Raw genomic sequence first — 27,016 nt, forward strand, 5'->3', positions numbered from 1 at the left:
GGCCGTGGTAAGTGTAAGTAACATTTTCGGTACCTTTGCTCACTTTGCGACCGAAACAAGTCATTCTTGGAACAACACTAAAATGGGCTGTTGTGTACACCACACCCCCACGCCTTTAAGCTCAGCCTGAAAGTTGTAAACAGCATTCGCTGCCTCAAATAAGATCACATTTTACTGAGCTTTTGCATCGGAAATAGTGTCTGAAATACGTATTCATGAGCGGTTTGTCGGTCACAGCTGCACCTAAGCATTTAAAAAAAAGCCTTGAATGAGGCAGGGCTCAGTGGCAGTTGTACAATTCCATCATTTTGGTGTGCGCTTTTGATGTTCAACGCAAAACGACAACTTCACCCAAAATACAAGGATTTACTTAATCTAAAACGTTCAAACAGATGCACAGGCCATTTAGTTAATTTGCAAAACTGTGTACGAAATTGTCATACAGCATACATACAATTCATAAAATAAGCCTGCTTCATTTAAATGTAACCCGGATTATGGAGTACTGTATTCTGCAGCAATGGTTTCGTTTCCATTTATAAGCATATCGTGAAATCAAGCTTCACCTTCCTGCCACAAAACCTTGTAATGACAAATGCTACGAGATATAACCCGACTCAGCAACGTTATTTCCCAGATCACGGTGAAAATAGAATAAAAGAGCAAGTAAATAAAGAATAAGGACAGAACTATAACATATGCAAGTGTAAAGGTTAGAACCTAGCTGTTTTGGGGTGAGCCACCAGACAATTCATATCTTGGAAGCGCACACACATTTATTTCTGTCAAGGGCAGGAGAAAGCGCAAAAGAAGAGAATAACTTTGTATTAAAACTGGGTGTAGAAGGGTTTTTTCCACAACAAAAACGTTTTTGTCTGTGTAGATGAATACAAGTTAAATGTGCAAGTGCACATGAGTTTCATTTAGTATTTCCCACTACTTGGAAAATTCCATGTGTGTAAATGTTAAGCCTCTAGAGATCTCCAGGAAATGTAGGACTATTGCGGATTTCTTGAGTAGTCCTGGGATTGTTCTGTTTCACACAAATGTCAGACTTCTACTATAAACAGGAGTAACCCAATGGGTGACAACGTCCAATTTCTATCGCAAAGGCTTTGCAAATTAAGTATTTGCGCCGAAAGCTCATGTAGTCAAACATTTGAGGAAATCTATGGCTAGCAGCAGAAGCTTCAATAAATGCCTAAGTCATGTTTTTGACAATGACGCTCTACAACGCCATCGTGACACCGACATCTTTCTCACTGTTGAACTAGGCTGAGGCCACACGACCTTCTGGATGTGAATACATAAACACCTCGACAGAAAGGAGGGAGAAATGCACTCAGCCTTCCTGCCAGGAGCCATTTGCAGATGGTACCGATTCTCCTATGGAGCTACAATAAAGATTATGCGCACACAATTACAGGAATAAATCTGGAATCCTGACGACATAGAGACCTGACCCATGCTACATCTGCAAAAAATAAATACAAATAAATCAAAACACATTTTTGAAGCCCGTACTAAACATGGGAGCTGGTTGATATTAACCATATACCAGTAATAATAAAGCATAATAGAAGAGGACAAAAGTCACCACGGGCGGAGAAACAAATTGTGAAAAAATAAGGCGAGGTCAGTTTTATTGGGAAGCATTAACTCACATAATCATGGAACGCTTTAGCTTCACTGGAGTGTTCACAGGTTTCTCTTCTTTCAGGAGCTGCACAGTAAAGATCCCAAAATACACTGCAAATACAATAATACAGATTGGTTGGCACAGTGATTAAATCACGGACACAGTTTTAAAATCAGGTAAACGTTTTCTTTTGTTGTTCATCCTTCTAGCTACAGGTCCATACTGACACACAAGAATCATCAGTAGGATGGAGCATCTTTCTCTCATGCAGGCAACCTAAAAGTTTCAAGTCCCATGGGAATTAGTTGTGCAAAAACTGCGTAACAAAATTACAACAAACTGGGTAGAAAAGCAAACTTTACTCAGGAATAGGTACCTTTTTTGTAATTTGGAATAAAACTGTTCAGAAACTTGAGAAATGTTGGTCATATCCATAGATGCTGGAAGGATTTGGGGACTTAAGTTACTCGATTAGCAGGTTATGATAAAGAACCCTTTGTTGTAGTCATTGTACCGTCCTTCGCAGCCCAGGAGCAGGCAAAGGACCACCCCACACACATAAGCTCTGTAAGAGACATCTTTATTCCTCAGCATACAATCACATACTGTACTCTGATTATGTCATAACCATTAATAACTACACCTTAACACCTCCCAGCAAGGTATGTTATTCCTCTATTGAGTCTGCCTAGAACCGCAAGGGTCCTAGGGCACATGGTCTCACGACACAACATCTCCCCCTTTAAGTATAAACAGTCACATTATGACTGCACGTCACCTCCTTCAGAGGTCTGTTTTCCGCTTTCATTCCTGTTTGACCGTAACCCAGTCACCTTCATCGAAGACTGTTTCCTGAGCTCGTCGACACTGGTCAGCATATGTTTTTATTCTGCACTTTCGAGAAGTGTCTAAGACACAAACCTAATCAGCATTCAAAGGTCGGTCCACTGTGGCAGTTTGGTTCTGATGGCTCTCCCAAACAGCAAGATGGCAAGGGCTCTCACCAGTTGTGGAGAGAGGAGTTGAACAATATGCACGGAGGGCTCAACACAGGGCCTGGTTTAACTTGAGTCCCTCTATCGATGCTCGGTGAATTACCCTTTGGAGGGTACCCATGAATCGTTCTTCAAGACCATTGGCTTGTGGTCACAGACATGTACACTTTTGATGCTTGACATTTAGTCTGATTAGAAACTCCTTAAATTCTTTGCTACTGAATGGCACACCAAAGTCATATTTGAGAATGCAGGGATACCCCACACTGCGAAGATGTTGCTCAGCCACTTGATGACCTTGTCATGGGTTGTTGATAACAGCTCCTCTTCTGAAGTAAAGCATGAATACTCATCAAAAACTACCATGAGATGATGTTTGCTTTCTAAGGGCCCAAATAAATCAACTGCAACTCTTTCTCAAACCTGTGCAGGATGGTCAGACATTGAGGGAAAGGCAGTTTTGACAATAGCCCTCTTTTAGTTCCCTCTCCACCCGCTTGTCTAGGCGTGGGAACCACACTCAGTTTCTTAGGGCTCTTTTGCTGGTTACAACGTCATGATGTCCTTCATTGGCAAGTTCAAAAACTTGCAGTCTTAGACTCTCAGGTATGACGATTCTTGAGTTCTCAATGCAACACTTTCCCTGGTCACAGACAGTTCATCCTGAACATTTTTTGTAATTCAATATCATCAGCAATAGGTCGAGTTCTGCCCTTTCAAAACTGATTTGAAATTATGTCTTTGAGGACCAGCATGTTCTTATCGGCACTAGCAGCAGCAATAATCTGTTCAATGGACATGGACATGGCTCCTGGCGTGCTGGACCTCACAATGAAGTTAATGTACTCCTCAGCCTTTCTGGATGTATCACTGTGCTGATGCAGTGGTACACGTGAAAAGTAATCACTAGGATTCTGATCTTTGTCCAGCTTGTGTACAATTGCATAGTTGTACTCTTGCAGGTGCAACCCCTACCTTTTAATGTGAGGGAGCATCTGGGCATTCGGCTTCCAAAAATGGTGAGCAGCGCTAGGTGGCCTGTAATGATAGTGAAATGTTTTCCATATAGAAACAAATGAAAATGTTCACAGGCCCACACTACAGCCAGACTCTCCTTCTCCGTCTGAGAATAGGCAGATTCTGTGTCAGACAAGCTTAGACTGGCATAGGCCACAATGTGTCTCTGGGCTTTCGGATGACCATTATGTTGAGCAAGGATTGCCCCCAGCCCCATCGGGCTAGCATCTATTGTGATCTTAGTATGTAACTTGGGGTAAAAATAGGCCAACTCAGTTGCATTCTCATTTGCATGTTTAATTCTTTTGAAGCTTTGATCACATTCAGTATACCAGTGGAAAGGGACATTTTGTTTGGCATGTCTCTTAAAGGGGCACTCACTGTAGCAAAGTCAGGAATGTACCTTGAGCAATAACTGGCCATACCTAAGAAGGACTGCAGCATGGTGACATCTTCGGGGGGCAAGTAGCTGATGGTACTTGCAGTCTATCTCGATCAGGAATCATTCCTCACCTTATGAATTCACCCTTGCGCCAGCATCCGACGGAAAACCTTCTTCCCAGCCCTCCACGTCTACGAGGACGTCACAATTGCAGAGCTCCACGCGACTCTGTCTGATGTCACCGTGCCAATAAGAGGTCCTCGCCGACGTGCTGACATCAGTTTCACCCATTTTTTACGTGCCTTTGAGGCTAACAGGTGAGAACCGACTCCACAAAAACTCCAAGAAATACATATATACATAAAACCTTCACGATGCAACATAATCAAAAACCATCATTTATATATACATGAAACATACCAATATATAGATACATCTATACAACCACATATCCTAGTGCAATCAGACAGGCAACGGGGAGGCGGGTGGGACTGTGAGAATCCACAGGTAGCTTTTGTATCCACCAGAAAAAGCGCTACCGAAGGTAAGTAACTTGTTCTTCTGATGGATACAATCTACTTGTTGATTCCTCACCTTATGAATAGAGTCTCAAAGCTGTAACGCACTCGGAGGTGGGTGCCTGTCTGATTACACCAAGAAATCCTGTAAGACAGATCGTGCAAAATGCCATCCCTCCGAACCTCAGAGTCCAAGCAGTAATGCTTTGCAAAGGTATGGAGGGACGCCTAAGTTGCCGCCTTGCAAATATCAACCACTGGAACCCTCCTTGCCAGGGCCGAAGAAGCAGACTTAGCCCTGGTGGAGTGGGCTCCGATACCTTCAGGGGGAACCTTTTTCGCCAATGAGTAGCAGATCTTGATACAAAGGATAACCCACCTGGAGATAGTTCTTTAATGGACTGCCCTGCCCTTCCTCTGTCCAACATACCCCACGAACAGCTGATCTTCCAGGCGAAAGTCCTTCGTCCTTTCAATGTAGAAACTAAGCACCCTTTTAGGGTCCAAATGGTAGAGTCTTTCTTCCTCCTTTGAAGGGTGAGGAGGAAGGTAGAAAGAAGGAAGGGTAATAGTCTGCCCTACATGAAAAGGAGTGACAACTTTTGGCAGGAAAGCCGCCTTGGTTTTCAACACCACTTTATGTGGGAAAAACAAGGTAAAGGGGGGTTTTACAGAAAGAGCTTGGAGCTCACTAACCCACCTACCAGAGGCTATGGCAACAAGAAAAACTGTCTTAAGCACTAAAAACCGTAACAGGCAAGAGTGCATGGGCTCAAATGGAGACCCCATTAAAAAGGTTAAAACAAGATTCAGGTCCCACTGAGGCACATGAAAATGAGTGGGAGGAAACTTATTAAGTTAACCCTTAAGAAACCTAACTACAATAGGTGATTTAAACAATGAGGGCTTATCCGGGAGGCAAAGAAAGGCTGACAGAGCAGCTAAATAACCCTTAACCGTAGCCACCGCACAACCCTTCTTTGCTAAGTCCAAAGCAAATAATAAAATATCAGAGAGGTGGGCCTTCAAAGGGTCAATTTGCTTTTCTCCACACCAAGCGACAAATTTTGCCCACCTACCGGCATAAATGGTCTTAATGGAGTGTCGCCTGGCTGATAAAATAACATCCACTACATCTGGTGGGAGAGAAAAGGAACTCAGGTTGCCCCGTTCAATCTCCAGGCATGAAGGTGCAGGCTCTGGAGATGGGGGTGTTGAACCTGCCCCTGCAACTGCGACAGGAGGTCTGCCCTGAGAGGAAGACGGAGGGCACAGCGAGAGTTGGAGAAGGTCCGTGTACTACACCCTTCTTGGCCAATCCGGGGCTATTAAAATAACCTGAGCCCGATCTTGGCAAATCTTCCTCAGCACCCGAGGAAAAAAGGGTATTGGTGGGGAGGGGGGGCAAACGCGTAAAGCAACTGGTTGCACCAAGAGATCTGAAACGTGTCCCCCAACGCTCCTTGCACCGGATACTGGAGGCTGCAGAATGACGGGCAGTGCACGTTCTCCAGAGTGGCAAACAGATCTACCACCGGCGTACCCCACATCCAAAAAATGTGCAGGACCAGATCCAGATGGAGATGCCGCTCATGATCAGCTGAAAAGAACCGGCTGAGAGAGTCCGCACGCACGTTGAGCACCCTGGCCAGATGATTTGCTATCAAGCAAATCTGATGGTTCTGAAGCCAGGACCAGAGACGTAGAGCTTCTCTGCAGAGAAGATACGACCCTACTCCTCCCTGCTTGTTTATATACCACACTGCGGTAGTGTTGTCTGTCAGGACCTGAACTGACTGACCGCAAAGGGACGGGAGGAAGGCCTTGAGAGCCAAGCGTATTGCCAGCAATTCCAACAGATTGATATGAAAAGTCTGTTCCACTGGAGACCAACGACCTTTGATCTCCAGGTCCCCCAGATGAGCTCCCCACCCTAGAGTGGAAGCATCTGTCATGACCGTGGCCACCGGCGGCGGCAGTGAAAACGGCCTCCCTCGTGAAGGGTTGCCGTCCACAGCCCACCATCGTAGATCCACTGCAGTGTCTCTGGAGATCGTTATCAACTCCTCGAGATCCCCTTTGTGTTGAAACCACTGCCTGCGGAGGCACCATTGCAGAGCCTCATGTGCCAACGTGCATGAGTGACCAACTGAATGCAAGAAGCGAACAGACCGAGCAGGCGTAAGACCTTGAGGACTGGAACAACCGCTCCATTTTGAAACATTGGAATCAACGCCTGAATATCCTGGAGCCGCTGAGGCGGAGGATAGGCCCGACTCAATGTTGTGTCCAGCACTGCCCCTATGAACAGGAGGCGCTGAGAGGGCTCCAGGTGAAATTTGGGTACATTGATCGAAAAACCCAGCCTGAACAACAACTGAGTTGTCATCCGCAAGTGACGCAACACAAGCTCTGGAGACTTGGCTTTGATCAACCAATCGCCCAGGTAAGGGAATACCAATATCCCTTCCCTTCTGAGACTTGCTGCCACTACTGCCATCACCTTTGTGAAGACTCGAGGTACTGAAGTCAGACCGAACGGGAGGACTGGAAACTGGTAGTGTTGCGACCCCACCACAAACCGGAGATACTTATTGTGCGACTTGAGTATAGGGGTATGAAAGTACGCATCCTACAAGTCGACAGACACCATCCAATCTTCTTTGTTAAACGCCAGAAGTACCTGCGCTAGAGTGAGCATCTTGAATTTCTCCTGTTTGAGACCAATCCTAGACCTGAGGATTTTGAATTTGTTCCTCAAACGAGCGTCCTTCTTGGGGATCAGGAAATATCTTGAATAACACAACCCTGACCCCTTTCTTGCTCTGGGACCAACTCCACCGCACCTTTTGATAACAGGGTCTGAACCTCCTGTGGCAACAACAGGAGATGGTCTTCTGTCAAAACAAGGGACGGGGAGGGATGGGAGGAAGAAACTCCTGAACAGGGAGAGCATATCCTTTTCTCACAATGTTTAGCACTCACAAGTCTGATGTAACTAACTCCCACTCGTGGAGAAAAATACGTAATCTTCCCCCTACAGAAAAGTATTGTAGTGTAGACATTTTTATGTACCCTTTGTGCGTTTGCTTCAGGCGTTAGGCCTTTGTGCACTTTGCCCTGGATGCATTTTATTCCTTTGCTCGCAGCATCGGGCCTCTGTGCACTTTGCTCTAGATGCATTTTATTCAGCTTCGTACTGTTATTTTTCAATAGCCAGTTCTACGGTCTTGTTTTATTTTTTATATCACACTGTTTAGCCTACTTCAGCACCGGAGTTCTCAATAACACATTCTTGCTCACTCTGTGCTTCAGTCAAGGATACAGTCTGGTACATTGCCGATAGACATGGTAGGAGTTTAGTCTTTGGGTTGTAGACGACATACATTCTTGCGTAGGGACATTTTGTTACCACATCGGCATGTTAGTTATAAAAACACTTCCTTGTCCTAATACACGCAAGAGGGAGATTCCGACCAGGGAAGCACAACTAGACACTGACTGCCCTGTTGCAGATGCTGATACAGATTACAGGCCTTTGCTCAGGTATGAGGGTTGATGTCTTCCCAGGGAATCTGAAAGGCAAGCTTAGAGCTTAACATGCTGTGCTCGAAATAGAACTTAATTAGAGGGAACGTAATCTATTAACACTATGATAGAGTTATTCTTATGTTTCACTCTTCTCGTGACTATTTCAATCCTACTGTGTTGTATGGTTCTGGTTATTGCGGCTCACGCCTTATTATCTAAAATGCAGTCGTAAACTGCCTTTGTCATTTGTATATGAGATCATACCGTAAATGAGAGAGCTGGTTTGGATCTGAGCGACCACGACTTCCCTCAGAAGTTCTAAAGATGTAATGCGCTCGGCTGCCCAATCATCCCTTCCCCTTGGGAGAGATGAGGCACTGCTAGTTAGCCGGAGCAAAACCGGATTGAAGGTGACAGAGGTCCTTCTTAGTGGGTCAGACTCAGTCCCCCACACCAGGAACGACCCTGCTACCTAGAAATCCAGTAGTCTCATTTAGGATAATGAGAGCCAACGCAACAGTATGGTCGACAAAGGGGAGAAAACTAGGGCTGCTTCCCTAGCTGTTGTCCTCCAGAGGAAGAGGATGGCATAGAGTACTGCTGGGTGGCCCCTCTTGTTCTAACCCTCCCCGCCCTCTAAAGGACCAATATGGGAGGCTAGTAGGCTGCTGGACTGAGGTCTCACTCGATAAGCTGCCCCACGTCCAAACCCCCTGAACCTACGAAAGGACCTAAAAGGGGTAGCAGAGGAGGCTTGCAATCCTAAAGACTTTGCAGTGGCCCGGCTGTCTTTAAAGCGCTCCAGGGCAGAGTCCACTTTATCTCCAAACAGTTTCTCCCCATCAAATGGCAAATCCAACAAGGTGGTCAGTACATCTCAAGAAAATCCAGAGGACCTTAGCCAAGCGTGCTTCCTAGTAGCAATAGATGTACCCATTGCCTTTGCCACCGAGTCCGTAGAGTCCAGGCCAGACTGAATTGGACAGCAGCCTGCGCATTGGACAGGAGTTCCCCAAAAGGTCTCTGTATATCCTGCAGCAGATCCGGAACCATGGCTTTTGCAGAGTCCATGAGGGCGTGGACATACCTACCCAGCACACAGGTAGCGTTCGCAGCCTTAAGAGCCATGCTGCGAGAAGAAAAAGTCTTCTTTGCGGATTGCTCCATCCGCTTGGATTCCCTGTCAGATGGAATCACAGGGAAAGAGCCAGGAGCAGACCTTGTAGAGCAAGATGCCTGGACCACCATCTTTTCTGGGTAGGATGTCGAGATAAAAACCCCGGATCGCCAGGCGCTACCCTATATCTTCTTGCCACTACTCTAATCACCGCAGGAGACTAAACTGGCTTCCTCCACAGTTCTAAAATGGGTTCTGTAAAAGCTTCATTGAAAGGAATCAGAGTCTGCAGAAGCCGAAGAAGGATGCAGCACTTACATTAATATGTTGGTTTTAACTTCTGCAGCAGGCAATGGAAGTTCTAAAAAGTCCGCTGCCTTCCTGATGACCGTGTGAAACTAAGCTGCCTCCTCTGTAAACTCCCCCGGTGAAGACAAGTCCCAATCCGGGGAAGAATCCAGCCCACTCACCGACTCCAAGCCCTGATACTCTCCCAAGGGCTCAACAATCTCTCCTTCCTTCAACTGTCTTTGATATTACTCTTCTTCCAAGAGGCGCAAGGCCTTCCTACGCGACCTCAAACGAGCCTCCAACCTCGGCAGCGACATGGAGTTTGCAGACGTCGAAGACACCGGCTTCAACACCTGACGAGGCGTTGGAGAGGACGGTTGACTCCGCTGGAATCCATCAACCGAGTCCGGTGCCGGCATGGATCCTAACGGCACCGAAGATGCATGCGACTCCACCATCAGCGCTGGCTGATGGGGAGACGATATCAGCACCACAGATGTAGTTGGCGACGTCATGGGATTCACAGGACCTCGAGGCGATCTCATCGGCGCCGGTCCGGTACCCTCAGCCATATAGAGCGGCATAAACAGCGCCGCATTGTACGGAGCCGGGGATCCCAAAGAAAATGCCAATGGACCCTTGGGACCAGCCAGTGCACCAGCAGGGGCCATGGTGTTGAACATGGCATTCAAGAATGCCGCCGGACCTGCTCCTGGAGCCGGGAAGACAGGATACCGCTGGTCTTGTTGTATCCGTACTTGCTGACCATCTGACTCCTGAGTAGCAGGTGAAAACTGAGGACTGTTCGGAGGTGCCACAACCTCAAAGACAGACCGCGCCGGAGAAGCCTCAGGACTCTGGGGTTGCGGAGTCACCGTCGGACTCCCCTCCCACGTCGCACGGCACCAGCGAGATGGAGACATTGACCTCCGAAAGTCATGACGGCACCGTTTCTTATGCTTCTTTGAAGAAGCACGGGAAGAGGATCTTTTATGGCTCCTATGACCCTTCTTTGCTTTTGCCAAAAAGAGTTTGGCCTCCCTTTCCTTTAAGGCCTTAGGATTCATGCTCTGGCAAGACGGACACTCCTCAACGTCATGCTCAGAGCTAAGGCACCTAAGACAATCAACATGAGTGTCAGTGACCGACATGCAACTGCCACACTCTCTGCAAGGCTTGAAACTGGACTTCCTCTGGGGAGACATTGTAACTACAAAGAGCAACAAGAGGAAACCTCCAACAGAAGTGAGCGCTAAGAAAAAAACATTAGCGTCTAAGGCACAGAAAAAAGGTAACGGACGTCAGCATGCCGGCGAGGACCACTTATTGGCACAGTGACCTCAGATGGAGTCACGTGGAGCTGTGCAATTGTGACGTCCTCTTCGACGTGGAGAGCTGGGAAGAAGATTTTCTGTTGGATGCTGGCGCAAGGGTGAATTCATAAGGTGAGGAATCCACAGGTAGTTTGTATCCATCAGAAATACAGTAAACAAATATTTTCTGGGCGTATGATTTCCTGGTCTACTTCTGTAAGTTCTTGTAAATTCATGAAAGCCCACTAATCTTAAGACAAACCATGGGTGCACTTTTGTGACTCTCTTTTTTTTAATTGGGTCCCTATCGAGTTCCTGCATAAAAAGCAGTTTGTTTTTATTAAATGTCTATTTCTCTATAGGCTGGCTTTACTGTGAGTGATCGCATTTTGCCCTTCCACAAGGAGAATATTGGCACACAAAATAGTTTTGTTCAGTGCCAGGAACCACTGTGGCAAACAGTGGCATAACGAAACTGGAGGGGACCACCCTGCAAAGAACATGGAGGCCCCCTCCTCCAGACTCACTCAGGGCAGGTGCTGTTCTGAGGGAAGCCCTGTGAGGAGACCTGCGGGGCCTTTGTTACACCACTGGTGACAATGTGTGCTTTTTGAGATAAAAAACTTTTTTTTTCTTTTTGCCAGTGTTTGTTACAATGGTGAGGGCCTGGCAGCTCCCACAACAAAGTGTTACAAAAGCCATCTCAAAACAAGACACGCATTGATGAAACCTAAAGACTCTCAAAAAAATGTCAGATCGGTTTGCTTTGCCAGTGCTGGTTTATTTTCATGCTTCCCATAATCTTGTTGAAAACGGTTACACTGATTTTCCATTAGGAATATTTTTTGGGAATACTAGCAAGCATCAATAAATTTTTCTAAATGAAGCTTCAAAGAAATAGCACCTAACATTTCATAGTAGTGAAACTTTTTTTTTCCTACTTGATTTTTTTCTGAACACTATTTTGAAAGCCAAGAATCATCACTCTTGCTTACATGCTTCTGCCAACATTTGCATCTAATCAGAGAGCATTCTGGGAGCATTACTACTTAGCCTCATACGGTTAAACTTTTCAAACGTGTGTACAGTTTTACTGGAACCAATGTCAGTAGTGCAGTGTGACCTTAAAATGTTTATTTACATCGCTCACCCTAACAATGAAGGCTTTTAATTAATGAACCATAAATACAAGTTCGAACAGCATTAACATATGGACACACACTTATCTCAACTGCAGACAGTTCCCTTCTCTGTAAACTGGGAGCCAAACGGTTTGTGCCGCAGGGGGTTAGGCCTACTTATCCCAAGGACAAAATAAACATGAAAATCTGTTGCCCTTGATCCTAAACAATATGTCCCGGGCATCAAGCAATAGGGGGCAGCTCACAGGAAAGACTTAGGGTTCAAAGGTGAGCAGTAGGATGAAGTACCCTGCAAGCCACCAAGCAAGAAAGATTTCACTGAACCCACTCATATTTTTATTGGCATGATTAGAAGAAAGCATTTCATCCAAACAAAGGAAGTTCCAGTGACACCTGCCCAGATTTCCAGTCACTCCAAGAGGATTTCATGGCCCACCTTATTAGGCAGTATAATATCATATTTACAAGCACCATAAACCAAAGGACTATCTATTATATCAATGTCACACCATAAATTGGCAAAGGGAAGTGATGCTCTAAGATTCACTGTAAGCAAGTGCTAGTAATTCTAAATTACATACAAACAGTGGGCACATTAAGGCCCTCAAAGTGGAGTATACCTTACGGTGAATTCTTAAGGGCACACAGAGTTTGCTAAAAGGAAAAAGTAGAATCAAAAAGAATATACTCTTGATTTTTGTCGAGGGGATATCCGTAACACTACAGATCAATGTTCTGAAGAGCGTGAGTAAAGGGCAAGGAGTCACTGCTCCTCTAAACAATGTAAAAGGAAAAAAACACACCAAGAAATAGAAAGATGGAAAGAAGTAATGAGGTGTTCAGATTCACAATGCAATATACAAATGACAGTGATAATAAAAACTGGAATGCGCTCAAAAGAAGTAATCAGAATGCACCTATGGAGAAGCTACAGAAAAACAACATAACCGGTGAAAGCAAGGGCATTTGGAAGTGTGCCATGTGCAAGGCCTGTGCTAATGGACAACACAAAAAGTAATATAGAACATTCAAACGATCCACAAGAAATATGACAGAGACAGAATCACAAACCAAACGAAATGTGTGATATATGCCCCGGATTGTGAATACTGCCAACAATACATAGGCAGCATTATCAAAAAATGTAAAGTGAGAATCTTGCAGCACCTCAAAGAGATAACAAATAGATACATGACCTACTCCAGTAGTATCACGAGGAGAAACGGGGAAAGGGCTCAAAACCTATCCTTCTATGGCTTACAACAAATCTCAAAAGAATTCATGAACAGTTTGTTTTACAAAAGGATGAGTCGTGAATGATCTTATTATTGGGAAGCGAGACGCCCTGAGGCTTGATTCAGGACATGGATTAGATATCCACTTTTAATAAAAAAAGTAAATTGTTTCTTCTGACTTAGAAAATAGAATAGCACTGGGCTTGGTACCAGCTGACCTGTAAATGGGCATGAGGGGACATATTACAGGGACATCAAATAAGTATTATTTCCCACAACTTTCAAGTTGTATTGTCATCGAGTATGGAGATATATTTGAAAAAGGACAAAAAGTTGAAAACATACTGGAATACAAACAAGCCTGCTCTCTCAGTGAACACTGATGGTAGGAGAAGAATATGTTGTTCCACATGAAAAAGCATAACAGTTTAATGGGAAGATTCACTGGCAAGCACTGAGGAAATCAACACGTGAAAGTAGAGACTGTAAAGAATGAAATGCATAAAAGTATTTTGAATGACTGAGATGGGAATATGAAATAATAATTGCGCAATGAGTGTTTCACTCAACAACACCTTTTGAACCAAACGCATGAAGGATTTTGAGACAGAACACCTCACACTGATGAAATAATTTAACAGACTAAATGACTAAAGTATGTATCTATGTCAGTGTGTGTGTATATATTATATATCTTTTTCACTAAACAAAACCAAAAGGTTACAGGGATGTTATAGTCAGGTTCTGAAGTTAATCGGACAAAACCAGAGAAATTCAGCACTTATAGTTAGAGTTATTTCAATTAACTATAACTCATGGCCTAAGGTAATTATAACTTGTGACACTTGCAGGAATTTTCATTACTATATGTTAATCCAACCACTGCCTTTGGCCATGCACAGCAGGGGTTGGCCAATTGCCCTATAACCACCCAACCCAATGCTGTGCACGGTCTTTGGCCATGCTTGGTGGGAGTTGGACGCAGGGCCTGTCTCTCTGGGTGTGAGAGGGTGTTTCTGGGTGTGACAGTGTGTGTGTGTGTCTCTGTCAGTGAGTCCGTGGACCTCTTGGGGGGGATTAGAGAGATTCTGAGTAGGTCTGTGAGTGGGTGAATGAGTGAGTAGATCTGTGAGCCTGAGTGGGTCTGAGAGAGGGTCTGTGAGTGAGTGTCAGGAGCTGTGCAAGTGATTAAGGCACAAAGGAACCTCACCTGCCCTTTTATCCAACAAGAGTCCACAGCTTTGCACAAAATATCTACCCAAGTGGAGGTCTTTCTGCCTCCATGGGTAAATGTCCAGTATGTATTCTACACTAAAGCCGTGTAAAGGGCCGCAAGGAAGTGTCACAAATGACCTTGTGTGCATTTTGGAAACAGGACTGTTCCTGTTGCCTCTTTCTCTAGAATTCTGTGATAACATGAATCTTCCTATAAAGAGGCCAACAAGACTACAAAGACGTAGATCTCCACCAAACCAGGGTCCTTCCTCTTATCTATATCAAGTAAGTGGTTCTTTGTTTTGTGGACAAGACTTCATATTCCTCTGCATCACAGCACGCCATCAAAACCTGTGGGATCCGCACTGAGGGGCCCTTTGGGAAGCTGTCCATCATTCTCGTAAGTTTATCGGCTGTTTCTACTAGGTGCTCTCCCAGGGCACTCTGTGTGCAGTGAGAGAGCGAGTGAGAGAGCGTGAGAGAGAGTGAGTGTGAGAGAGTGAGTGAGTGGAGCCTCAAGGCTTCTGTGGTCCAAGCTGGCTCCTGCCTCCTGCCTCCTGCAGGAGGCACCATTACTCTTGCACACAGGGAGCTGCTAAACATGCAGCTCCCTTTGTGCAAGAGTTTAATCTCTTCCCCTGCCGGCATCCTTGCAGGCAGAAAAAAAAAAATGAAACCTCTGCTTCCGGCAGGCAAGAGCACTTTTGATCTATCAATCAGAGCATTTGAACAGCGCACTAATCACCTGTGAGGGTCTCAAGGCGCTGATGGGAAGGGGGGGCTGCTACTGCTCGAACAGCCATGTCTTGAGTTGTCTCCTGAAGGTAAGTAGGTCCCGTGTCTGAGCACGAGTGTCTGACTTTGAAAACTCTCACCTGCTGGAAGCAAAGTGTTTGCTCTGACTTGATGGAAGATGTCTTTTTAACCACTAATACCTCAGAAACTAATGAACAAATATGCACCAAATCCTAACAAGCACGTTTTCTGGACCAAGAGCTAGCTTGGTGCCAAATATGGTGTAATTCGGTCCAGCCGTTCGGGCTGTAGTGTTCAATATCCCCATGGGGAAATCAAGTTTTGGGGCCCCCTCTCCCTTTTCTTTCTCTGCCCCCGCTTCACAGATCACCCCAAAACTTTCAAGACAGTAACTAAACCCACTGAAGTATATGTTTTGAAACTTTCATAAAGATTTGTCAAGCGGTCAAACAAAGTTATTGGCAAAACAAAAAATGCTCTTTCTATCGAAAGTAGGTCCTAACTGTAACTAACTACTGGCCACCAGTAGGATGGATATATAAAAAAATGATTCATTTAATGTCAGTCCATGAACAAAAAGCAGTGTGGGGAGGGGTCTGTGATTGAAACTTAGAAACATCCTGCAAATGTACTGAATGAAAAGATGGAGCAGAATTGGCAACTGAAATGAATACACAAGTTTGCGGTCTAGTTGTTTTTAGCTTAATCACTCGCATGCTCTTTCAAAAACTGCTCCACGTCTGAGGTCCTGAGACCTCGAAGAAAAGAGTTTTGCCAAAACATGTTGCTTTTGTTTTTCGTCAGAAGAAGCACTTTTATACCATATGCTATTGGTGCCACTAATTCTTCCCTCAGCGACTGAAGATATAAATATAGACAGAAGTAGATTTTTTTTGCACTAAAAAGAATTAAGGTTACAGGGGCGTTATAGTTATGTTCACAATTTACACACACAAAATCATAGAAATTCAGCAGTTCTACAGTTAGCTCAAGAAACTAACTCTTACCCTAAGGTTACTATAATTTGTGTCCCTGCCATGCACAGTTTTCTTATCAACAATTTTACAGCAAATGCTGCACTGATATTATCAATATCATAGCAGATGTCCTGAGTAATGTGTGAAAATTAGCAGTGCATATAGTTTTTTGACATAGTTTTATCTATAACTGCTGCAATTTCTATGGTTTTGTGTGTGGAAATTGTGAACCTAACTATGTCCATGTACCCTTTGGGTTTTAATACATTTCTAAGATTTTTTAAGTTCTATTTCCTAACTATAATGCAGCGGGGGTGGCCAGGCCCTGAAGCCAACCACCGGCATGGAGCAAGCTGTGGGCATGGGGGGTAGGCAACAGTGCTTGGACAACCGTGGCCAACTGCCCAAGGGCAGCCAACCCGGTGGGTGACATGCCGGTATTTTGGCCCCTGGGACTCCATGTCCCAGGGTCTAGCCTTATTGTAAATTGGGAATTCCCGGGCCCATTTTGTCCCCGGGACCCCATCTCCCAGGGCCCGGGCATTCTGTGATGGAGGAGGAGATCATGCAGCCCCCCTCCACTGGCCAATACTGGCCCTGGGATCCCATCTCCAGGGACCTAGACAGTATATGAGGTGGAGGGAGGAAAGCAAACCCTCCCCCCAGGCCAGTATTGGCACTGAGGACCTTATCTCGTGACACCTGGCTATTATATGAAAGGGACGGGGGCACGGAACCTCCTTCCTCAGACCAATAGTGGCCCGGGGGGAACACATCCCCAGGGGCCACGCACATCCATGGTGGGTGCTGTGGAGCCCACCCTGGGCAGTCACTGCCTCTTTGATGGTGGCTGCCGGGGAGCCCCAATGCCCCTGTGGCCCCAGCCGGCTCCCTGCATCCAGTGGTAGAGGCCTTGCCCCTGCCCACCAGGAGCAACTAAAAATGCTGCTCCCTGCAGACAGAAGCAATTTTATCATCCATTTCCCTGCCCGCTACACAGAGGGCAGGGAAACAGATGAACTCTGCTCCCAGTAGACAGGAGCATATATAATGTTCTCAGTTTTCCATGTTCTCGTCTGCTGGAAGCTGACTTAGTCTTTGCTCTTGCTTGGAGCTTTGAAATTGCTCCCGGCAAGCAAAAGAAAAGACAGGTTTCCCTGCCAGAACCAGTGCGAGCAAGGAAACTGCTATGTTCCGGGGGTGGACACCCCGGGACATAGCTGGAACCGGCCCTGGGGTACCAGGCCAATAATGGCTCCGGAAGGTGGGCCATGTGGGTCCCCTTACAGTTGTTGCCACATCAGGCCCAGGGGGGTTGGGGTCCCCAGGGCCGAAAATGGCCCAGGAAGGGGCCCACCTTTCCCTTTTTTTCCCCTCCCATGGGCATGCCCTAGGGGGTGACAGTGTCCAGGGCCAATATTGGAGTGCGGACGATATATAGAATTTTGAGGTGATGGGAGCACATCCACAATCCACCCTGTTTCTTGTGTGTATGTGCATATACTGAGACAACTTTGTAACTATAGCTACATCTCACTACCTGTAGGAATTACCTTTCTTTTAAACTTTAATAACTTTTGACAAAAAGGCGGAAACTCTTATGACTCATCCACACTCACTCAACCCAGAAGAATTTTGTAAAGCTCTATTGGGGGACCAATTTTATAAGGTATGTGCCAAAACTTTAAATGGTTGTCCCAAAAGTACTGAACCAGATTTTAATTCCCATAAGTAAAAACCATTGGACCTACAACAAAAAATTCTGAATGGACTATCTCGAAACCTATTTGATGTGAAACAGCCTAGTCCAATTTGCTATTATTTTGCAGTTTTCTGAAAACACATTTAACAGTTTTTGGCAAAAAAGAGGGCTAAAAAACAAGCCACCTTATTAGGTTAAAAAAACCTCTGCTCTTACCGACCTAATTATGTACCCTCAAAGTTGAGAAATGTGACTGGTACCATTGTTTTGTAGCATATATCTAGTGTTTCATACTTGTGATTAAGTCGCAAAGTGCTTTCAGGTTTTCACTAATTTCTGCAAGACTTCAAAGACCTGCTCAAACATGGTGCAGAGCGCAGCACAGTACATAATCATGAAGTGTTGTAAAGTATGTGGGAATAAGCCAGCCACACATACCTACCTACTACTTTGTAAAGATCACAGTCTGCTTCTTCTGTTGATATTGATGCAAGAACTAGGTCTTTAATGATTTTGTCAGTAGTCTTTACTGCAGCAAACATTCGGTGCCCAAGTTTGACTGTCTAGGTGGAGTCAATAATGGTGCCAACTCTACGCAAAGATTTGGTTTGGTGAAACATTGAGTTTCTTCCTGATGAACTGCTTGGCGAACCATGTAGCTTCCTTTGAAGGTGACCCTGTGAGCTAGTATGAGCCAGTGTAGGGAAAAAGAAGCTCGCTCCACATTGGTAATTTGAACATTTGTCCGTCAGCCACATTTTAAATTCCCTGCATGTTTAGCAGCATTCACAGGGTAGCTCTGAAACTTTCAACTGGCACTGTGTAATACAGTGAGTACCAGTGCAATGGTAGATTTGACATTTTCAGGGAATATACTAATACAAAAGGTACCTTTAACCTTTTGTGGGAACTTTGGGTATGGCAAAAAAAGTATCACATCACAAACTGTAAGCAAGTGACCGAAATACCTGTGGGTGGTAGAAGTTGGAATTTTTAGATCTACTACTTGCCAAAAATGGGACATAGCTTATTACTGGAGAGCAGATCAGTGGCCGCCCCACCCATAAAAGAATTGTTGATTATCTGTATTGTGGCGAAGAGTCAGTTTACAAAGTGAGGGTCTGCCCTAGTAAATATGAAAATATACAGAGGGTGTTGTGGGCCGATTTTCCATCAATAGGGCCTACTGCATGACCGAAGTGTTGGGAAATGTTTCAGATATGGGTGATTAATCAGCATATTAATCATGTCATGGAACTTATACCTTCCATATGTGTACTGAACAGCGTGCTGCAACCTTTTACCTAAGTTTCTTTAAGTTGTTTTTGACTGTCTTTGCGATGGTTAAACCAAAAAAAGTCTTAATTATCTCATCACATGGAAATGTAATTTGCCATTTCAATTAGTGTAAAAGATAGTTTAGAGCATACTACCCAAGTTCCTCACTGGAGTCGAGTATCGAGGAGGGGGTCCTAGTTTCATAAGGTCAAATGTTCCAAGGGTTTTGATTAATCCAGTTGCCACATGCAAGAATTTCAGTTTGAGAGGTTTCTGGAAAATAGTTTGTAATAAATTGGAGTACATGATATCAAATGATGGAGTAAAAAAGGGAGAGTGGGGCGGTGCCTCTCTTTTACCTCGGGGTGGGGGGGCAGGGAGAAGATGTTCTTAGAGTTTCACAATCACATTTTCAGTTATGGCGTAAGAAATTGGGTTATTATTTGAAAGGGGTCAGTACCCACCTCTTGTAATTTTCACAGCCCTGATCAGAGCATACTAATAAAGTCACTACATTAAACTGAGCTCAATCCCCCTGGTAGTTATGGCACAGAGCAGAAAGGCTTAATTTGAAGGCAATGTGTAAAGTATTTGCAAATTACTAAACCAAAAATTAAGTTGAGATGCAAAACAAATGACACCAAAAGGACTAAAAATCCAATAAGAGGTACCAGAGATACAAATTTTTAAAGTTTAGGGTACAAATAGAGCCAAGAAGCATAACTTTCCAATGATAGTCAATGGGTGGGTTATGTTGCATGATAACTGTATGCATTTCTACATAAATGTAATAAAAACAAATGTAAAAAAAATTATAGTCAATGGGTGCAGTAGAAAACGACCTGGTCAAAGATTTTACCTTCTGACTTGAATCCTTTAAGTCCTACTCCACCACCATATGCTCTAAACTCTCTTTTACACTAGGGTATCCAGGAGGACATGACCTTTGATGTAAAAGGGATTGGAAGAAGAAGGTTTGCACTTTTTTGTATTCTCCTGGGTGTGACAACTGGACTTTATAGGTTCCTTGAATGGCTCCAGGACAGTCTTAAGCATGCCCTTGGGCATATGGAGGAACTGTAGCGAACACTCCATCCTGGCGAATATTTCTACCAGGAAGTCATTATCCTCATGAGTGTTGTACAGATCTACGATAGGCAGCTGCTCACTGGTTGACACCACAGGTTACACTGGTATCATCTGGAAGGGTGGGGTGGCCTTAACTGGGACAGGCTCAAGGACTGGGTTCTACGTGATAGTCTAAGATCGTCAGTGGGGTCTGGGTAGACATATGCATCAAAGTCCTCTACAAGGGAGCAGAGACTAGGACCAACTGTGCCCAAAAAGGATTAAGGTGTCCTCTGAGGGGAGACGTGAGGAGGGGTTGTAGATGGTGGTGGTGGTTTTGATGGAGATAGAGGACTGGTGCCCTTAATAAGGAGTATTCACAGGAGCCTGGAGTCCTAGAGGAGGGATCTAGCTCAGAAGTGTCCTCAAAGGCAAGCCTGCATTTCTTGGGTACCATTGCTCCGGGGCCTGTTGAAATCTTGCCTGTCTGGGAGATCTTGCCTGTCTGGGAGTGGATGGCAGCAATCTTTTGTCTCTTGTTGAGCTTGTGCTGAAGCTTCTTGAAGACGGGCCTCCCTAGGGTCTTCAGAGCCAGCTGTTGATGTTTGTTTTAGGTCCCACTGAGTTTTGAGCCTCGATCTTGGTTGAGGTGCTGGCAGGGCCTTTGGCTTCGAAATGTGTTTGGTTTTTGTGGCATCTGTTCAGACTCGAAGGCCAATGGGATTCAAGTGACTTGGCTCTATCTTGTCTGGGCTCAGCCATCTTGACTCTGTGTTGAATGCACAGGGCGATGGCGCACCTTGAGGTGCAGTGACTTATGCATGGGGTGAGATGTCCAACCCCTGTGGGGGCCGTGCTCCACCTCAACATGTGGCTATTTGTGCAGCTTCAGAGTTTGTGTCGGTTGTACTAATGACTCGGAGTTGTCTTGGTACTTGGACCGGTGTTCTGAGGGGACAGAGCACCTACATCCTCTTCTTTTATCAGTTTGGACTCTGAAGAGTCTGAGGCGGTAGGAACGTCTGGGGAATTTACGTCTTCCTAGGCATCAAGCGGGTCAGCTTCGCCAAAGATGCCTAGTGTCACTTTGATGGAACGCTAGATCCCGCGGTTGACCGATTTTTCTGCTTCTGAAGGGCCTTTTTGCAAGTGAAGGCGAGGCAGGTAGCAGAGTGTCGTCATGCTCTGGGGTAAGCGAACATTACAAGCCCCATACAGGTTAGTCTAGGGGTATTTGACATGGCACTGAGGGTATTTTCTTAAGGGCGCCTGCTCATTCACCCTCTACGCCTCATCATTCTACGGAGTTGATACGGACCAGAAGAGGGTCCAGATATCCAAGAAACCGAGGCATGAAGAGGTCGAAGAGGAAGAACGGATGACATTTTTCTTTTCCTGTAGAATAGCACTGCAGAGACGGGACTCGGTCCCGCGAACATTCAATGCAATGTGTCTGAGAGCTGCATCTAACCAGGAATAAACCTGATAGAGGAAAAAAAACACGAACAATGAAGCTAGTGTCTATGTGCATTTCCATTTAAGGGAGGAGTTACTATACTTCATGACTTGAAAAACTTATTTGAAGAAAAACAAGTTGCAAACACCCACGACCAACACTATATGGCTGGAGCATGTGTATCTACATCCACAATGCTATGAACATTTGTTCTTCTAATGGATTTGTCACATTTGAACAGACACCAAAGCAGTTAATTCCGAAAAGGTGGAGTGTCTGAGGTGTGGACTTCACACCAGGAAACCCTGCAGAACATAATGGGTGAAATGGTTCTCTTCTGACTTGATTTCTAGACAGTAGTGGTTTGTGAATGAGTGTGTGGAAGCCCATTTGGCAGCCTCAGAGATGTGTAACACTGGAACAACACTTGTCAGCATCACTGTGGTAGCCTGCTCTCAGGCGGAATTTGCAGAAGACTCCTTTTGGCTATGGCACAGCATTTCTGAATACACAAGATGGTCCACTCGGACTTGGTTCAGTTCTGGACCACTGATAAAAAGCTGATCATCCATCCACCCGGTGCTCTTTCATGTACTTGCTGTAAAAGCTAAGAGCCCTTTGTGGTTCCAATTGATGAAGCCTATCTGCCTCTCTAGAAGGGTGTGGCAAAATAAAACAGGGCAGGGAGAGTGATGGACCGTCCCACATGAAAGGGCAATACTGCTTTCCGCAAAAAAGAAGCATGAGTTTGCAGCACCAACTTATCTGGGAAATGGGCTATGTATGGAAGTTGCACTGACAGTGCCTGCAGCTCACTAAAAGCATGCAGAAGTAATTGCTATGAGAAATGCCACCTTCTTGGTCAGTATTCACAAAGAAAAATTGTTCAAGGGGTTCAAACACAAGCACCACATAGAGGTCCCATTGAGGCGTAATGAAGGGTGTCTGAGGGATAATGTATGTGAAACCCTTCAAAAATGTATTACAACTGGTGACAAAGTTTGATCAGGCAAATACATGCAGGGCAAAAGGACTGACAAATATCCTTTAATAGTGCCTAACACTAAGCCTTGCTGGACTAGAAATAGAACTAATAACAAAACAACTTCATAGTCTCCATACCAGGCCACAAACTTCTACAATGATAGGAATAAATAGAGATGACAGCAGCAAGGAAAACATCCACTACCCAGCAGGTAATTCAAATCTGCTAAAATGGTGCAGCTTAATGTCTATGTACAGAGGTGTAGAACATGGAGATTTGGGTTCAAGGTCCTTGCTTATTGCCAAGACAAGCCCCTTGAAATGGTAGCTGGATCAGGGGGCAAATGCTCAGGCTAAATATATCAGAGTACCACATCTCCGGGCCCTATTCAGAGCTGATCTCCGCCATTCTTCAGAACTCGAGGCACAGATGGGAAAGCGCACTGGAGAACTGCGCCTGGGAATATCTTGACTGAATCTATATACAAAAATCAACAATTTGTTTGAAGACTACAACGAATTGATACTTTACTAGGATTGAAAAAATTGTTCATTTGTAAACTTTATGATGACAGTAACTTCTTCAAGCGTAACTATGGATTTTTTTTTTTATCCGCACAGATTGTCTGCTCAATGAGAGCCGGCATTCTTTTGTGTACGGCATAGTTTGATGTTAATCCTACACCCACACACCTTGTGGGAACTGAGAAAAAGCAATAAAGCTCCACTTATTTTTAGATGCAAATGTCTTGAGATCACATTTATTTCCTATTTTCACAATAAAATAAAAACGAATATCTTTTGTTTACCAATATAGCTATTAAGATATATTTTAGCACTACAGCTCTGATCAATGCACAGTCCACAGCACCACTTAGCCCTTTCACTGGAACTCTCCTGTTAAGCCACCCACTCAGTACTGAAGTGCAAGTGTGGGATAATGAAAGACTAAAAACACATTTTCATTAGCCTAATTTAAGTATCAATTTGTGGTATTCTTCAGATACATTTTATGTATTTATTGCTTGGCTACCATAGTACACATAACCTATTAACAGACGCTGACAAATACATGTTTTCACATATTTTTAGGTCAAGCATAGCAGTGCGCAAGTGCTGCTTTTCCAACGTGTCGGTATGTATGTGAACTTTTAACCATGCCCACTGCAAGCCCATCACTATCACTCGTTCATGGGCTTGCTTTCAAAAATCCTTTATTTTCGAAGGTAAACGCTTTACGTTTGTCCCTTCTGGGGCAGTTTGTTTACCGCCTCGGCCACTGACCCTGTTACATGGATAATTGCACTTTTGCCAATAACTTTGACTGCAAGAGAACTTTTTTCCTTTTGTGTCTCTACTTGGTGCTCATGGTGGCGGCGTTTTGAATCAGCTCGTTTATGTCAACTATTTTGCTCTTTATTTTTAGTTTGTGCAGCAAGAAAAGTCCAGTTAGGAATTTACAATGCTAATAGCTCTCTAGAGCAAAAGCGAGACCCAATGCATTGCAAATGCTTGTTTACATAATGAAGTCATCTACAGTTATCCCAGCACACTTTCAGTCAAGCAGCGGATGTCACATAATGCCTGCTCTGTCCTTCTGACTTCTATGGTTAACACTATTCAACAGGGGTATCAAATAAATGGAAAGTCCGGGATAGGTGGATGACCATGACTGTTTCCAAATTCTCAGAGGCAGGTCAGAGGACAACCAGAGGGTTACTCAAAGTAAAGGGAAAAAAATACAGACTTAGCCGAGCACCAGTAAATCATAAATCCTGGAATAACCCAAATATATCACATTTGGTGGTGAACCTGACCAGAATTAATCTAACACACAGATACAGGTACTTCACAAAGACATAGTAATTGTTATCACCCTAAAACCAGAGCTTTTCAATTTGAGGAAAGAACTGGCAGAAGATTGTTCTAGAAAATCCAGTTAAAAGCTTTCTTTGGGAATTCACTGGAGGAAGACTCTACCAACACAGGCCTCAGAAATAAATCCTACACTCAACCCCCTTCAACACCAATGTCATCTTCCCTATTCTTGCACAATCTTTGCTGCACCTGTATGATACAGGGGTGTGGAATTCCTATAGCCTGACACCCAGGACATATTGTTTGGGGTCAAGGACCAGAAGTTTTCAGGTTTATTTTGTACTTAAGACATTCAAAACCAACCCCCTGCAGCATAAACCATTTGGCTGTCAACTTACAGTATCACATTTAGAATCGTCTGCAGTTGAGGTAATATGTGTGTCCATATGTTAATGCTGTTTGAACTTGTATTTATGGTTCACTAATGGAAAGCCTTTATTTGTGGGGGAGCATTCTAAATAAATATTGTAAGCTTGGACTGCACTACTTACAGTGGTTCCATTAAAATAAACAAATGTGTACACACATTTGCAAAGATGAACACGATTAGGTTATGTATAATTGTCCCAGAATGCTCTCTGAATAGATGCTTTCAAGCTTCTGCAGATATTTGCAAGATTGAGGATTCAGCTTTCAAAATAAAATGTTCACAAAAAATGCAACTAGGGGAAAAAACATTTCCATAAGCTGAAATTTTAGATACCATTTCTTTGAAGCATCATTTAGTAAATGTGCTGATGTAGTAGTTCCAAAGAATAATCATAATGGAAAGTCAGTGTAACCAGTTTCAATTAGATTGTGGGATACATAAAAAATAAACAACCACTGGCAAAGACAATAGATCAGACATTGGTGGTCAGTTTTTTTGTTTTGTCAAAGTGTGTCTTTTGAATTGTCTTTTATAAAACTTTAATGTGGGAGCTGCTGGGCCCTCACTATTGTAACAAAAAGCAAACCTCAAAAATATGTTTTTTTTCCCCCAAAAGCACACATTGCCATAGTAGTTCCTAGCACTGAAAAAAAACTACTTTGTGTGCTGATATGCTACTTGTGAAAGAGCAGATTGCCATCATTGACAGGGGAGCTAGCCGATAGATATACAGAGATCGGCAGCCCTAATTAGGGGCCCAGTTCTTAAAGAAAGTCAAAAAAGTTCACAATGGTATATGTGTTTCCATTAGTGAAGATTTGCGTATTTCATTAACTCATAAGAATTTACAGAAGTAGAAGAGAAAATCATACTCCTAGAAAATATTTGTGAACTGTATTTTAACACAAGCAAATATGCATGTGTAGTTTTGTTCATGTGAAAATCTGTTGAGCATTTACAAGTTCACTTTCCCTCCACACGCTTTCTTCCCAACTTTGGAAGAAGTTTCACTTCTGACCCTTGTCAGGAGCAAATTTCCAACCTTTCTCTGTATGAGAAACAATCAGAGAACAGCAGGTGAAAACCCTTAAAACATGTCAATTAGTAGGTGTGCACAGACTCACAAGGGCATTCCATCCCTGGAACTATTGCTTACCGCTTTCTCCAGCCCCAGCATGAAGATCTGCAGACACGTGGCAAAATAAGGAAATTGCTATTATTCAAGCCTTACTATAGTATTAGCCTTGGCATGAACAGAGAGGCTATTATAAAAGCTCTAATATAATGAGATTGCTGCCATAGTTTGTCGACGCACTATATGGCACCAAAGGGAAAAGTAGATTTTTTTTTTTTTTTTACAGGACAAATGGATTTACAAAGCAACCTGTCCAACTGACAAGTAGACATTTTATTAAATTCTACACCCACGATGATAGCACCTTTGTCGTCATAGTGTCTGTTCTAAGAAACATGACATTGTCCAGTTATTTGAGCTGTGACAGATACAACATCTAAGGCGACATTCGTCTGGGTCAAGAGTTGCTTTCTTCTTAAATCAAGGACACATACATTAAACAGCTACTAGATCAAAGGAGTATAGTCTGAATTGACACCCTTTTCCTCTATATGTTCATTATGTCAACGTCATAAAAAGACACTGTGATGTCCATAATCTAGCACGCACATTCCCATCTCTGATAAAGTTTTAGGATATAAGGACTGTCTGTCATTTACCCACTTTTAGAGAGAGTTTTCTTTGCTCAGATTATTTCTCAAATTATTACCCAGTATTCTGACCGAAATGATCTCATCTACTGCCAGTGCACTTCACACTTCCAGACAACACATCTCGCATAAAGCCTGCAGCTGATATAGCCCAGTCCCGGAGGTAGACCGCTTGACTGCTACCCAAAGTGGGTGTTTGCCCATCATGGGGAACACGGTTTTCATGCCTCTGCCTATCACAACAGCCTTTGCTGTCTACAAAGTATACAGTGCATTCCTTCTTTCTAAGAAACGCTAGAATTCAAGTTTGTCTTTCATGCTCTCAGGGTATAGCAAACAGAAATAGCAAATAGAGTGTTAGGTTTTAGACAGTATTTGCAATGATATTTTAGAAATGCTGGAAATGTTAATTTTACTCTTGTTACTT

General features: G+C 44.0%; 1 protein-coding gene across 6 annotated transcripts in view; it reads right to left on the reverse strand.

Annotated features, from left to right (window-relative positions):
• Window positions 1–27,016, reverse strand: part of SSBP2 (single stranded DNA binding protein 2) — a 919,192-nt gene that overhangs the window by 512,431 nt on the left and 379,745 nt on the right. For all 6 annotated transcript variants that reach the window (XM_069224652.1, XM_069224643.1, XM_069224660.1 and 3 more), the window contains exon 4: window positions 1,665–1,749. In XM_069224652.1, coding sequence (XP_069080753.1) covers window positions 1,665–1,749 — 85 coding nt within the window. The remainder of the gene's footprint in view (window positions 1–1,664; window positions 1,750–27,016) is intronic.

The sequence above is a fragment of the Pleurodeles waltl genome, chromosome 1_1 (genome assembly GCF_031143425.1).
Source record: "Pleurodeles waltl isolate 20211129_DDA chromosome 1_1, aPleWal1.hap1.20221129, whole genome shotgun sequence".
NCBI classification, from domain to species: domain Eukaryota; kingdom Metazoa; phylum Chordata; class Amphibia; order Caudata; family Salamandridae; genus Pleurodeles; species Pleurodeles waltl.